The sequence below is a fragment of the Haplochromis burtoni genome, unplaced genomic scaffold (assembly GCF_018398535.1).
Source record: "Haplochromis burtoni strain Fernald_Lab_line unplaced genomic scaffold, NCSU_Asbu1 Contig_483, whole genome shotgun sequence".
Lineage (NCBI taxonomy): Eukaryota > Metazoa > Chordata > Actinopteri > Cichliformes > Cichlidae > Haplochromis > Haplochromis burtoni.
In genome coordinates this window covers 111,209-126,377 of record NW_024582844.1, presented here as the reverse complement: position 1 = coordinate 126,377, position 15,169 = coordinate 111,209, and the positions used below count along the sequence as shown (strand labels likewise).

Genomic DNA, 15,169 nt, shown 5'->3' with positions numbered 1-15,169 from the left:
CTTGGATCTTCATTAAGGAGTCTTTATTCTCCAAATTTACTTAGACGTAATTACATATTAAAAGATTTCCAAAGGGAAGAAATTGAAAGAATAAGAACTGATTATATCACCTTCCCTATCCCTCCTAAAGGGAAAGAAGTCCAATTTAAAATCTTGAATAAAATTTACCCGACAAATAGACTCCTTGGTGCTAGATTCAAAATAGAAACGGGTAATTGTGTATTTTGTGAAACAGAAGAGGAGGATTTGGACCATCTATTCTTTTTGTGCAATTTTATACAAATATTTTGGTTGGATTTTCATACCTGGCTTTATTCCAGTGGGATTCAAATTACCCCATTTACCTTAAATATGATCATGTTTGTAGTGTTTTTGAAAGAAAAGAAAGCTAATTATGGTGTTAATGTGTTATTAATCCTGTGCAAGCAGTTTATACATAAATGTCGTTTTTTTAAGACCAAACCAACACTAGCTTACTGGAAAAACGACTTAAACCTGTTGGTTAAATCTTTGACCTTAGTTCAAAAGAAAAAGGCTGCTTTTTTGTTTCCTTTGTGGAAGATTTTTATTTAGTGAGTTAATAATCTGTTAAATTATGTGACCCCATCTTTATATTTTCTTTTTACTATGTATGAAAGTTGCTAATATGTAAGGAATGTTTATTCTCTGAATCTGTAATATATGGTGCATTTTGTTTGTATGTTAATATTACTAATAAAAAAAAGCGTTCAGAAAATGGCCGAAGGTAAAACTCAGTATCCCAGAATCCTTTGCGCGTTACGAAAATTTCCCGGCATGCCGTTCAGCAGAAGCCGAGAAGAAGACGGAGCGTCATGATGGAGTCTGGTGGAGGTTGAAGCAAGCAAACGTGCTTCGATCCGAACTGAGTGCAGTCCGAGACGCTCGTGCTCCTGAGGAGAACCACTTCACGAAGCCCCGCGGCGCTCCTTGAGCGCGCGCTAGTTACCTACCTACCTGCTACGGAGACTGCCGGTGAGTTCATGAGCGCAGTGGCGCCTTGTTGTTCCGCTCCGAGCCGCCATTTAACCCCGTCCTGCAGGCGTCCGCGCGCACCTGGCACACCTGCGCGGGCTAGGCTCACCTCACCGTCTTAATCCCACCTGTATCCGCGCCGAGGCTCACGAGTCCCACGGAGCGTTTTCCCGGAGGCGCGTGCTAACGGTTAGCACCCGCTAGCACTATTAGCCGAGTTAGCCGCGTTAGCCCAGCTGCAGCCGGAACCGCTGTGTTTAAATCCGGGATACCCCCACCCCGAGCCTGCGGCGGGTTTTCACCGCAGGTCAGCGTCAGGTGTTCTGTGAGGTGTCCGCGTTTCTCAGGTGGTTTCGGTGGCTGGCTCTCACTGCAGGAGTCAGTGTGTGCCGACACGTGATACCATCAGCTCCTCCACACTGCGATCGCTTCACAGCGTTCATGGTTAGTAAAGTTTATTTAAACCGCGTTTCTCCTGAACATTTGCAGCTGCTCCTCAAAGTCCACAGCCTGCGGGTAGGATGATGACTCGGGCTGAAATCACTACAGTGTTCGGCTCCTCCACGGCAGGCAGGAGCGGGTTACCTGTCAGGTGTACTGTTCAGGTTCCTTCATGTAGCAGCAGAAAGGCCAGTTGTAAATGCAGATAAAAACAGGTCAGTGAGAGTGCATATGCTCACCTGCTGTGTAAACATGCGTCTGATTCATTTATAAATATTAAATGAACTACCTGCATATACAGTCAGCATTGTTTGCTCTAACTTTTAAAGTTACAATAGTGGACTACAGATGGCGTAGAGTAGCTGTGAGGGTGGTGCAGGAGGCTCTGTGGACTGGTGTGTTTGAGATCTGTGGGGAGAGTACGTGTTACAGGCAGGAGCAGACCTCAGAGGAGCTTCATGGATGTAGTGAAGGAGGACGTGCAGAGGGTTGGTGTGATGGAGGAGGACGCTGAGATAGGAGGAGATGGAGGCAGATGATCTGTTGTGGAGAAGCCGAGGGGAGCAGTTGGATGATGATGATCTGTGACTCCAGGATATCTCCATTATTTTACAGCACAGTTTAGTCTTAGAACCTGGGACTGATGTGCTTACAGAGGGATCAAAGCCTGCATCCAGCCTGGCCAACGTCCGGCTCTTATCACAGTTGGACTGTTTTGGCCTCCAGCAGGTATGAGAATGAGACGAGGAGTCAGCAGGACTGATTCATTCACAGCACAGAGAATGATGTGATTGGCTGTGGATGAGCAGGTTCAACTGAGGGGGACAAACACTTTGGCTGCGTCCACACTGGTGCCAACATGAGTGCAAATTTGACAGTGGTGACCTTTGAAATCACTGCTGTTGGTGCGAAGTGGGCGGGTCATGAAAAACTCATGGGACAGAAGCAACTACCAATGAGAGCACAGGATACTGCTGATAAAAACGTTAGACCGTAACCTAGGCAACCGAAGTCTGGGGTTTTCTGGAAGCTGCCGTCTGTCATTCGCAGCGAGCGAGCGATCCCGGTCCGAGGGCTTCTGAGAGCTTCGCAGCTGGATGAGGCCGAATGCTCCGGGGAGTTTTCCTGGGATTCTGTGACCTTAGTTTCCCTGAACTTCCTGTCTCCTGTGAGCATTTCAGCAGGTCTGCTTTGACTGTGGCACGCGCAGCTTGGCAGGGGTTAACGGTCTTCTTCTGTGTTTTTGAGTCTGGGCGCTAGCCTTACTGTGACGTCTGTTTGTTAAAATGTTAATGTGGCGCTGGTGTGATCGTACAGATGGCTCAGAGGCTGCCATAAAGACGTGGACGTGAGGCACGCTGCAGGCACGCTGTGATGCTGTTACTGCTGCAGTCTGGTGACATGTGAGGACGTCAGGTGAACATGTCTGTATGTGGCCTGTCTGTCAGACTGCGGGTGGGCGTCACTCTGAGGTTAGCTGAATGTGGGCCAGTTCAAACACCTGACCCTCCCACCAGACCTTCGCAGGTGTTGCACGTCTGACAGGAACTATGACGCGTTGGCGCCCTGCTGTTGTTGCTGCTGTAATAAGCACAGTTCAGGGGTCGGGGCTGAGGTTTGAGCTGTGGTCCACGTTCACTGGTGTTTCACACGATTACTGGAGAAACTGAGGCAGGTTGTTTTTGTTCATGTCTAAAATAATGAAGTTTATGTTGGTGACATCACCTGGTAACAGCACGAAGACGTGTCTTAATCCAGGACAGACATAGATTAAGACCTCGCGGCTCCCGCGCCGGCGCTCGCGGTGTCCTGCGTTTGTCTGTTTTGAAGGTTAAATTCAGTTGGTTTTTTTTGCTGTAAAATTCTTTTTGAAGCTCATTTTTTGTTTCGTTCTCACGCGCCCCTCCAACTTTTGAAAAGCTGGTCCCGGTGACTCTTATTTGACTCCGTCTGCAGGTTAACCGGTCGCCATGGCGACGGACGTGGGCTCACCGCAGCGCTTCTTCCATATGCCGCGTTTCCAGCACCAGGCGCCGCGGCAGGTGTTCTACAAGAGGCCGGACTTCGCCCAGCAGCAGGCCATGCAGCAGCTCACCTTTGATGGCAAGCGCATGAGGAAGGCCGTGAACCGCAAGACCATCGACTATAACCCGTCCGTCATCAGATACCTGGAGGTGCACACCTGTAAAGCTAATGCTAAGCACGCCGTGTAGCATGTGATCGGGTTTCAGGCGTCACGCTGTCTTTTCTTTCTCTGCAGAACCGTTTGTGGCAGCGAGACCACCGAGACTTCAGGGCCATCCAGCCCGATGCAGGATTCTACAACGACGTGAGTCTGCCAGCAGGGGGCGTGGCAGCCCCGACCCTCTGTTACACCCAGCACACGTGTCATGCAGGAGCTCCCGCCCACAGCACACGCCTGCTGTGCAGGCTCTGTTTGCGCAGCACGAGTTTGTTTTCACCTTATACGAGTCTGAAATTTCTCGCTCTCGTCTCGCCCGCAGCTGGTTCCTCCCATTGGCATGTTGAGTAACCCGATGAACGCCGTCACCACCAAGTTCGTGCGAACCTCCACCAACAAAGTCAAGTGTCCCGTGTTCGTCATCAGGGTGAGCCGCATCACTTCCTGCTCACCTGTTTGTGGCATAGGGATGTGTGCTGTGGCCGTTTGAGGCGTGACTGTTTGTGCTTCCTGTCTGTCTCCAGTGGACTCCCGAGGGCCGCCGCCTGGTGACCGGAGCCTCCAGTGGGGAGTTCACTCTGTGGAACGGACTCACCTTCAACTTCGAGACCATTTTACAGGTAACCAGCCGTCCCACTGTCCTTCCCAGTTAATACTGGTTTGGACAGGAGGGTCTGAATCACACCTTTAAGTCTCAGCAGGCTTCACTCGTCCCTAACGTCCCCCCTCTCCGTCCTCCCCCTGCAGGCCCACGATAGTCCGGTCCGGGCCATGACCTGGTCTCACAACGACATGTGGATGCTGACGGCCGACCACGGCGGCTACGTGAAGTACTGGCAGTCCAACATGAACAACGTGAAGATGTTCCAGGCTCACAAGGAGGCGATTAGAGAAGCCAGGTTTATACCCAATCTCCCATTCTCTGTAGTTCTGGCCAGTCTGTGCTGCACGCTGTTGGCCACACGGGGGCGCCACCTCCGCTCTCGCCACATTTTGTGTTTGTTGTGGTCGAGTAATGACAGATGTAAGCGTGTGCTGTTGCAACACTGCAGTGATCTGTTGTTCATATTCTACCTGCTGTGGCAAATGAGCTGTTATCTGTGTACACAAATAAAGTGATCACATTGATTATCTGCTCCGGGCGCGCCCCGTGCTGTCGGTGGAGAGGAGATCAATAAAGGCTCCAATAAAGTTTGAGGAGGGATCAATAAAGTAAACTGTAGCTGTTTAAATAAAGGTTTGAACTCAAAGTCTGCACCTTAAACACAGGGATCCTACGTTTCCCATAATGCAGCTGGGCAGTCGTCCTTCCAGTTTGTTACATCATCAGGGTACAAATGATGTCACACAGCTGGACCGTTCTGGTTAGTCAGGCTGAGGGAGAGGCTGGGACCAGCAAGCTAAACTTTGACCCCCAGCAGGAACACCTGTACAGAGTGATGTCATCAGGTGTGCCACTCCTGAGTCCTCTGCAGGTGTTCCTGTTACTCTGTCCACCGTCTATGTTGACAATACCAGGAACATTTGGCCAAACAGCTTTGTCCTTTTAGAGTCAGGGCAGGACTACGTTACCCACAATCCACTGGTTTCTCCAGCAGTGCAGTTGTAGAACTGTAGTTATTAGTCCGAGGCAAGTCCACAAGGAAGCTTAGCTTAGCTCAGCGGCTAAATAAAACACGAACTTGTACGTGCGCGGGACACCATGCTCATTTAGCCTCCTTGGAGACCGGCTCAGATTGGGTCCAGTTCCTTCAGCCTGTCTGTGATTCTGTCAGTGATTCTGAGTTGATGTTATTGATTGGTCTGTTTACATTTCCAGCTGCACATTAAAAACAGCGACGTCATCCTGAAACGTTGATTCTGTTCATCTGGACATTTTCAGTTGCAGAAACGTTTCATCATCATCAGGTGACTTCTTCAGTATCAGCTGACTGCAGGTTTCATGATCAGTGATATGTTCGTTGGTCAATGATGAGGTTAATTTGCATATTAACGATCATGAAGGTGACCTCACCGCCCATTGTCAGTCAGAGGTGCGAGTGTCAGTCACTGTGCAGATGTACTGTTTATAAGGAAATCTGCAGTCAGCTGACACTCGATGACCACACCGACATGCGTCTGCACTGAAAACGTCCAATGAACAGAATCAACTTTGGGGGATTTCCTTACCTGGAAGATTGAGCATGCATCAAGACACGATGATGTCATAGCGTTTGATTGGTTATGTTTAAATTAGAGTTTTACACAGCAGAGGACTATTGGTCCGTTGCTCACTCAAACTAAACAATGTTCACCTCAGGACAGCTGTTGTTAAGTCTTATTCACCACCTCATTGCACCACCGTAAATGTGTTTAAATGTGGTTCACACGGGGTTTACAACTGAACAACCACCTGCTGCTGACTCGCTTCAGCCTTTGTTGTTCCTCGTGTTCATGCTAAGCTAGGCTGAGCTCCAGCCTGACAAATGAGCTGAAAAAAACTAGAAACTGCTAGCCTAGCTTAGCACAGGAACTGGGCCCATGGGTAAAATGTGTCTGAGGTCATGTGGAGTTCAGACGGTTTAAACATGAGAGTGACCTCTCTAAACTTCAGCAGAGACTTTAAATGGTGCCAAAACCAAAGCGAGTCAAACATAAATGATGATTTCAGTCTTCAGAGCTCAGCTTCAGTTCTTCTCCTTGTGAGGCTGACAAACGGCTCATCCTCTGTGCTGAAGCGAAGGCGTTACCTGCTCTCTGATTGGCTCTGCTAAACAGTCGTTTGTGCAGAATTCAGGTTTATTTATAGAGCACATAATTTCAACAGCAGTCGCCCTGAGGTCTTACAAGTCCAACTTGAATGCCCCGCCCCTCCACCCCCTCACCAGCTGTTGGTTATGAGACGAAGCACTTTAGTATTTCATAATGTAATTTTATTCTTCACAGATTAAATCTTCTGTCAAAGCTCCTCTTTAACTCTGTCTTAATAACCTCGGAGCCTTGCAGCCTGCTCATTATACGCGGGAGTGGGCGGGGCAGGTGGTGGACATTGTAACCATGGCTCCCTGTGCAGTTTAGGACGATTGTGGCATACGTGCGCTCATGTATTTCATGCGCTTTATTCTCGTGACCATCAGCTGATCCCAGTTCCTGCCACCTGAGCAGCTGCTGTGCACCGCCTGCAGACCAGCTCGCTGTGTCTGGTCCCACCTGAAGCTCCTTAACCTTCAAGTTACAGCCGAGTCTCTGAGTGGGCTGCTGTCCAGGAGTTTCTAATCGTATATTAATGTTAATGTGGAAATGCAGCCAGTGTGATCAGGAAGGACAGTCAAGTGGAAAAAAGAATTCCAGAACATAAAGTGTTACGCACGGAGAGAGGCAGCAGGGTATTTTTATTTTTAAGCTCCACCTGTCACATGTAATCGATGTGCAAACGTACAGTGCTCATCTTCAGAGCTCCGACACACAGAAAGAAGACCGAGGCCCTCTGCTGGGCACTGATGGTACTGCAGGAGGGTCACGGGGTCATCTATGATGAAACTCTAAGCTGGAGGGTGAAGTTGAGCGTGAATGGTCAAAGATTAAAGTGAGTGATACAGATTTGTGCAGCGAGGTCGTTTCAGTCTGAGGATGGCCGACGGTGGTGACTCAGCCGGGTCAGGGTGCTGAGACGTCTGAGCGGGACGTCAGATGGACGTGTGTCTGGTTTTAGGTCACTCTCGGTGTCTGCGGTGCGTTTGCTGATGTCGCTATAGGTTTGAAATCCTCCGTCGGCGTGTCACCAGCTGAACGCCCACTTTTTATAAAGCCTTCCTTCACTTGCTGCTGCGATCATGTGCCATACCTGTGGTGGCGGTGATGCCGGTGACCTGGATCTGGACTTGGTCCAGAAACCTCCGTTCCTGGTTTAACTGTTGAGCCGTGTTTCAGGAGGAGCAGGTCCTGGTCCTGGATCGGCCTCACAGAAGGTCGAGGCTCACTTCTTAAATCTGAAGTCAGGTGTCTTCATCGTCCCGGCGCACTCGTGTTTAACCCAGACGTGTTTCAGAAACACTTTGCACCAACAGGAACGCGTGGACCCGAGCTCACAGATTTATCACGTTCAACCTGAAGCAGCACCTTACAGGAACGACGAGCTCCGTGAGCCGAGTGTGATGTCAGGGCTGCTGCGGGTGCACTCGGCTGGTCTGGGTTCTCTGCATGAGCGTTTCAGAGCTGTAACAAAGTTCCCACGCGTAGTGGGCAGGTAGTGGGCGGGGTCTCCTGTGATGGCCCTGGTTTACCTGAGACAGGAGGATCTGGGGATGGCCTCCAGGGGAGGTGTAAATGAGCGTCTGTGCAGCCTTCCTGTTCTCAGTCGTGGCCCCCGAGGACCAAACACCAGGCAGGAGGAGAGCACGCCGAGGAGCAGGCCAGCAGCAGCTCCTGGTCCAGGTTTTTCTTCCTCGGGACACAGAGGACGTGCAGCTGCTGCTGGGCCTTCTTTACCAGGGCGATGGTGTCGTGGGTCCAGGTGAGCTCAGCGGAGACGTGGGTGCCCAGAAACTTGAAGGTGGAGGCAGATCACCCACTGATCCCTGATCACTGTCCAGGCTCAGCTGTGTCCTCCACACCTGAGCCCTGTGCAGTGTCACTCAGCATCCAGCAGGTGGAGCTGTTTGAGCTCCTCAGAGGAGGAGGAGCAGTTCAGCCTGTTAAACCTGCAGATGAAGAGTAACTGAGTACTGTTACTCCAGTACAGTACTTGGATAAGAAACCTCAGATATCCAGATGTGGTGATGTTTGTGTCCAGGCTCGTCAGCAGCAGTGAGGCGTTCAGGTTCAGTCGTAGACTTTTGGGTCCTGAGCAAACTGAGACAAACGCGTCAGTGAGCTCGTACTTCAGTCTGTTTTATTAAAAGAAGGAAATGATTGGCTCATAAGGAGGCTGCAGAAAGCAGCTCAGACTCAAACGTGGATGAGTAGGTTTGCACAAAAACAGCTGGTCGTGGACAGGTGTGAGGTTGTCATGGTTACAGTAAACATGGATGTTGTTTCACAGGACAGCCGATCAGTCTGTTTCACTGACTCACCTACACGAGGTGCTGGAACCTGCACGTTTAGACTTTCTCCTGAAAATGGTCGATAATATTCTTCTTCACGTGGTCGTCGCGCTCCGTCGTACCCGACAGACGAACCTAAGAGTTCAGGTCTTCCACAGGAGGCGGGAAGAGTTTTTTTTAAACGTTAATTTAAACGTTGACGCGTCTGCTGAAGGTCGTCGCTGACGTCGCTCAGCTCAACACGATGTAAATCAAACAGCTGCCGTGACAACAGGAGTTTAAACGCTACGTTTCTCGTCCAGCTGCACGTGGCGTCGCTGTAATTAAGCTGTCACTCTCAGCCTCTGTAACCGACCAATCACAGCTCTCCTCTTTTCCTTTATCTGCTCCCAAACTGCTGTTCATTAGACCAGGTGCATGATGGGAACAGAAACCGCAAGCAGTGAGTGTTGGGAAGTCACGGCGTGGTTTAGAAAGGATGTGATGTCAGAGTTCATCGGCACGTTGTTGGGTCGGCGAGCGTGATGTCATTTATTCAGCGTTGCCCGGGTGAGCGCGAGGCTGTGGCAGACTCCCCTGTGAGTACTTTTACTGCAGTACACAGAGTACTTCCTGCTGGGTGGTTAATAATCCCGACGTAGAACCAGAAACGCTGAGCGCTGATTGATCAGCTGATTGATCACCTCCACTCTCCTGAGCGCCCACCCCCAGCTCCTCTTCCCACATGAGTCATGTGACCAGTCTCAGGTGACTGTTAACTGTGGTTCTCAAGCTGTGGTGCGGCGCCCCACGATGGCTCATGAAGGGTAAAGCTGATGATGAATTGGTTAGAAAATTGTGACCTCTGACCTGAGGGGCTCCTGGATGTTTCTCTGTGTCGCATTATTGATGAGTCTGATCTGTGATTGGTTGCTGGCAGACAGGTTTGTGACTCCTCCCCTCTTCTTTATCTTTAGTTTCTCTCCGACCGATAATAAATTCGCCACCTGCTCAGATGACGGCACGGTGCGGATCTGGGACTTCCTGCGCTGCCACGAGGAGCGAATCCTCAGAGGTAGGAACCGAACAATCAGAGGCCGTTCAGCTCCGCCCCTTGCTGTCATGTAGTCCTCACCCGTGTGTGTGTGTGTGTGTGTGTGTCTCAGGTCACGGTGCTGATGTAAAGTGTGTCGACTGGCACCCCACCAAAGGCCTGGTGGTGTCGGGCAGCAAGGACAGCCAGCAGCCAATCAAGTTCTGGGACCCAAAGACGGGACAGAGCCTGGCTACACTGTGAGTCCCCCGCTGACCTCTGACCTCTGAGCCTGATGGTGTGTTTAGGACGCGTAGATGATAAACTGAGGCGTTATCGCTGAAACGAGAACAAAGACTGAAGTCGAAAAAACAACATTAATATAAAATAGAAATTTCTATGAGCACAATCTGACAGGTGTGTCTCTCATCAGCCACGCCCACAAAAACACGGTGATGGAGGTGAAGTGGAACCTGAATGGTAACTGGCTGCTGACAGCGTCACGTGACCACCTGTGCAAGCTGTTTGACATCAGGAACCTGAAGGAGGAGCTACAGGTGTTCAGGGGACACAAGAAGGAGGCCACAGGTGAGGGTGGGGCACGCTTAACCTGCATGTTAACGTCTGGCCCCGCCCCCATTCTCACACTGCTCTCTCTGTTTTTTCAGCGGTGGCGTGGCATCCTGTCCATGAAGGCCTGTTCGCCAGCGGAGGCTCCGACGGGTCGCTGCTCTTCTGGCACGCAGGGTATGACGAGACCAGTGTAGGCCACGCCCACTCGCTCCTGCCATTTTTAATACACTCTCTTAGCTCCTGTTCTCACCAAATTGGATGGTCCCACACATCGCATCCATGTTTAACCTGAGGTATTGAGTATCACTCTGCATGATTGGCCAACAAATCTGTGTGGGCGTGGCCTCAGCAGTTAGAAGTCTATAAAGCAGAAGCAAGTGTGCTCAGGTTACTAAACCGGAGTAATAGCATCACACAGCATCACGACCTTCTGCAAAACGATTGCCACGCGTTTGACTTTGTCTCCGTTGGTGTTGTCAGGGTGGAGAAGGAGGTCGGGGGGATGGAGATGGCTCACGAGGGGATGATCTGGAGTCTGGCCTGGCACCCACTGGGTCACATCCTGTGCTCCGGCTCCAACGACCACACCAGGTACTCGCACACCTCGCCATGTTCTTCATCTTTCTGGCTGCCTCTCCTCCTCCTCCATGTTGGAGTGCAGCTGCTGATGGTTGTCCTGGTTCAGAACCAGCAGGCGGTCGTGGCTCCTCAGCAGAACCAGGACCGCCTGCTGGGGAAACATGGAGGCTGATTCCTAGAGTTGCTCTCTAAAGTCTTCTGTCTTTAACCTTCTCAGCAAGTTCTGGACGAGGAACCGGCCGGGCGATAAGATGAGAGACCGTTACAACCTGAACCTGCTGCCTGGGATGTCGGAGGACGGCGTGGAGTACGGTGAGCCGTGGAGGACAAACGACTGTCGGCGTTTGCAGGTTTTTCTGTCCTCAGCTGATTCCGCTGCGCTCTTTTATTTTCAGACGACGTGGAGCCAAACAGCATCGCCGCCATCCCCGGGATGGGCATCCCCGAGCAGCTGAAGGCGGCCATGGAGCAAGAGCAGAGCAGTAAGTCTGACCTCTGTGAACGAGACATTGTTTGTGCTGCTGCAGGAGGAGCCAGATGTTGTTTCAGAATAAACGAGGTTCTGTTTGTAAGTCGTGGTTCGTTTTCCCCCGAGCGTTGGCAGTCAGAGGTTCACTCCTCGGACTGCAGATGAGGCTCCCGTTGACTCAACGTCTCAGAGGACAGAAGCGGCTGAACAGGGAGCACGGGCGCAACTCTCTTCCTCACACAGGTGTGACTCTGTCCACAGGTAAAGAGGCGGATCCTGAGGTGGAGATGTCCATCCCTGGGCTGGACTGGGGCGTGGACGAGGTCATGGGCAAAGACGCTAAGAAGGTCCCTCAGAAGAAAGTCCCGTATGCCAAACCGATCCCTGCGCAGTTCCAACAAGTGAGCAGTCAACTCGCCGCACTTTAAACTCCGCCTCCTGAAGGCGCGGTCGTCGGCACACTGAATGCAAATGTCTCTCTCCTCACAGGCCTGGGCGGAGAACAAAGTGCCGGTGATGCCCCCTTCTGGAGATCTGTCCAAAGACAGGAAGGTGGAGCAGAAAGTGGAGATGAAGAAGAAGACTCAGGCGGAGATCGAGCAGGAGATGGCGGCTCTGCAGTACACCAACCCCATGCTGCTGGAGGTGAGCGCGTCTGCCACCGCCGGCCGATTGCCCGTTCCACTCCGATCGTTAGAGTTCAGCTGTAGCTCAACCTGATTAATCCCACGGAGAAAAAACACCCGCTGCGCCTCGGGAACGTGAAGCGTTAACCGTGTTTCTTTAGCTTTGTTGTGAACGCTCGTCACCTTCAACATTTGGTTTTACTCCAGAAGCTGAACGGCGTCTGTTCCTGCCACTGTGGTCCCGTTTCCACGGTGACCCGAAGCCTCCTTTACGCGTCCTCGATCACTAACGTGTCTCAGCTTGTTTTAGGAAAGTGTGAGAATTCCTTTTGTTGCCATGCAAGCGCATCGATAGACGATCAGAGCGGCTATGAGACCTTCGTAGGAACACTGAAGCCTTAATGAAACCTCACGTCTGCTTCCTCACCCTCATTGTTTTTTCTCTCTGCAGCAAATGAAGATGGACAGAATGAACCAGATGAACACGGATGGGAACATGGGCCCCCCACAGGGACAGGGATCGATGCCCCCCTTCCCGGGCCCCGGCGGCCCCGGGGGCTCCATGCCTCCTGGTCAGCAGGGCTGTCCTCCAAACATGCCTCCTCAACAGATGTCCAACACCATGGGCCCCCCAATGGGCCCTGGAGGCATGCAGCCTACATTTATGGGCCCTGGACAGATGGGCCCACCCTCTGGACCCCAGTCTCACCAGGGGCCCCCTCAGAGCATGATGGGGCCACCGGACATGCAGGGGCCCCAAGGTATCCAGAGACATCCCGGCCCCCCAAGAAACATGGGCCCCCAGGGGTCCCATGGTATGGGACCCAGAGGGATGCAGGGGCCCCCTGGTGGCATGATGGGCCCACCCCCTCGAGGAATGGGTCCAAGAGATCCTCAAGGACCCCCACCTCAGGGGGCCATGATGCCACCTCAAGGGAACCTGATGGGCCCCCAGAGTTCTATGCAGGGGGGGATGATGGGGCCCCCACCAAGGACACATGGGAACATGCCCAACAACTATGGCATGGGCAACATGCAGGGGCCCCCAGGAGGGATGCACGGACCTCCAGGAAACATGCAGGGGCCCCCTGGTAACATGCAAGGACCCCATGGAAACATGCAGGGGCCCCCTGTTAACATGCAGGGCCCCCACGGAAACATGCAGGGGCCGCCAGGAAACATGCAGGGACCCCCGTACATGCAGCACCAGGTGAGCTCCTGTAGATGTTTGGCTGGTCCACAATCAGCCCTGTGTGTGACAGACTGACGCTGACTTTATGTGGTCTCTGCAGGGTCAGAACTCGGGGCCCATGATGCATGGGATGGGGCAGCAGGGGCCAAACAACAAAGGTAAAACTGTCCTGAGTCAGATGTGGCTATTCTCAGGGCTCCTGTTCGGGGCTCTGGTGTATTTTGCCTTCTTGAGTCCTAACAGTCATTGTTGACTCCTTTTATTCATCAGACCCTCGAGGGCCACCTCCAAGCCACCACATGGGCCCTCCGGACCGGCAGGGCCCAGGGGCACCAGACCAGGGCTCAGGGTCATACTGGGGAGACAACCAGCAGGGCCGACATGGGTCGCAGGACTTTGACGGAGGCCAGGATTTCCACAGCAGAGAGGAAGGCTGGAGGCCAGGACCAGGATACCAGGGGGGAGGAGGAGGAGGAGGCGGCGGCCACAGGGGGGCAGGACACCGAGGAGGAGGGAGTGCAGGGAACTGGGGACCCGATGAGCGGTTCGGTGGGGAAGGCTTTAGAGGACGGAGAGATGACAGGTGAGTCCCTGATCACAGACTGTAATCAACGATGGTTGTAGGGTCATGCACTGTGCCTGAAGTCCAGCAGGGGGCGTCTCGTGCTCACCTGATCTCTGAGAATAGTTTCCTGATGAGTTTGTTCCAGAACCTCAGAGTGTGGCCGTGGACTGTTTCAGGTACAGAGGAGGCGGCCCAGGCCGGCCTGGCGGTCGAGGTTACCCCGATGACTACGGCAGCCAGGAGGAAGGTTTCGATGGCCCTGAGGAGATGGGTCGAAGCTGGGACTCCGGAGGCCACGGGAGGCCGCCTCGAGGAGGTGTTCCGCCCAGAGGAGGAGGTGAGTCTGGTTCTGGCGTGCCCCCTGCTGCTGAGTCCCTCTTACTGCAGGCTCAGGAACGCCAGAATCAGGTCCGAGTCCACACAGTCCAGAAAACCTGCAGCTGAGGCTGAACTCTTATTGTGGCGGTGCCTCTTCCTGTCTGTAGGTCACGATGGTTATCGGGACGGGCAGCAGATGCACGATGGGTCGACTCCGACCGGTCGAGAGCGCCCCTCCTCCATGCAGGGGATGGACATGGCGTCACTTCCCCCCCGCAAGCGTCCGTGGCAGGATGGCCCAGGAACCGGCGACCCGCGAGATCACGAGTCAGAGCGACCCGACGGAGGTGAGCGACGTGTTCTCAGTTTTGCTCTGCTGTAACACTCACCTTTTTAAAAAACAACTTTTGAGCTTTTTTTTTAATGTTTTAAAAATGAATCCTCATCCCGCTCTGTGTTGTCGAGCAGGTCGCCCGCAGAGGGAGGATGGCGGTTATGGCCCGTCTGGTCGAGGTGGGCGGGGCGGTTGGGGTCCCGTAGGAGGCCCCAGGAGAGGAGGACCGCCACCCAGAGGAGCACCAAGGGGGGGCCGGAGCCGGTAGTCTTAGAGAAAGAAGAAGAACAAAAGTCCCATGATCCTCCTCTCCTCTGGTCATCCCCCTGCTGGTCCCTGCACAGACTGAGGGCAGGGCTTCCTGCTGGACTAGTGGTCATGTGACAGGCTGAAGCCTGTTCTGGCTCGTGATTGGTGCTGCAGAGACTGTACCGGCGTCTTTTATTCACCTCGTCTGCAGCGTTTGTCCTTTTGTAACAGATTTCTATGTTTGTGTTTTCACTGAGGTGGACAATAAAGATTCACACTTCAAACTCGTCACAGCGACTCCACCTGTGCACGGGGGGGGCATTTGTCTGTTTTGTTGTGTTTGAATAAAGTTTTTCCTGTGGTGCTCCAGCTCAGTGCTCAGAACTCTAAGAATCTCTGAGGCTTCCCCTGAACATTAGAAACCAGCTGTGAAACTTTATTTAAAAGGATTTTGTTGGGGTGGTTTTGATAGCGCGGTGCGGCCATGCTTGTGTCAGGTGGTTCATCGCTGATCTCGTACAGGTAAGCACCTGTTACAGGACGTCAGGTCCTTCCCTGCGTTCAGGGCTGAATCTGGCTCATCATTAATCATAGCTGAACGTTTCATTTCCTGTT

General features: G+C 52.5%; 1 protein-coding gene across 1 annotated transcript; it reads left to right on the top strand.

Annotated features, from left to right (window-relative positions):
* The first annotated feature begins 779 nt into the window (after positions 1-779).
* wdr33 (WD repeat domain 33) lies at positions 780-14,843 on the top strand. The gene is made up of 21 exons (XM_005946391.3): positions 780-993; positions 3,391-3,608; positions 3,695-3,763; positions 3,939-4,043; positions 4,141-4,236; positions 4,364-4,515; positions 9,594-9,691; positions 9,783-9,909; positions 10,083-10,237; positions 10,318-10,396; positions 10,703-10,813; positions 11,019-11,113; positions 11,197-11,283; positions 11,532-11,671; positions 11,760-11,915; positions 12,348-13,106; positions 13,189-13,246; positions 13,359-13,671; positions 13,830-13,990; positions 14,139-14,318; positions 14,440-14,843. The coding sequence occupies exons 2-21, from the start codon at positions 3,405-3,407 to the stop codon at positions 14,571-14,573; spliced, it is 3,279 nt and encodes a 1,092-aa protein (XP_005946453.1). The 5' UTR covers positions 780-993; positions 3,391-3,404; the 3' UTR covers positions 14,574-14,843.
* The last annotated feature ends 326 nt before the right edge of the window (positions 14,844-15,169 follow it).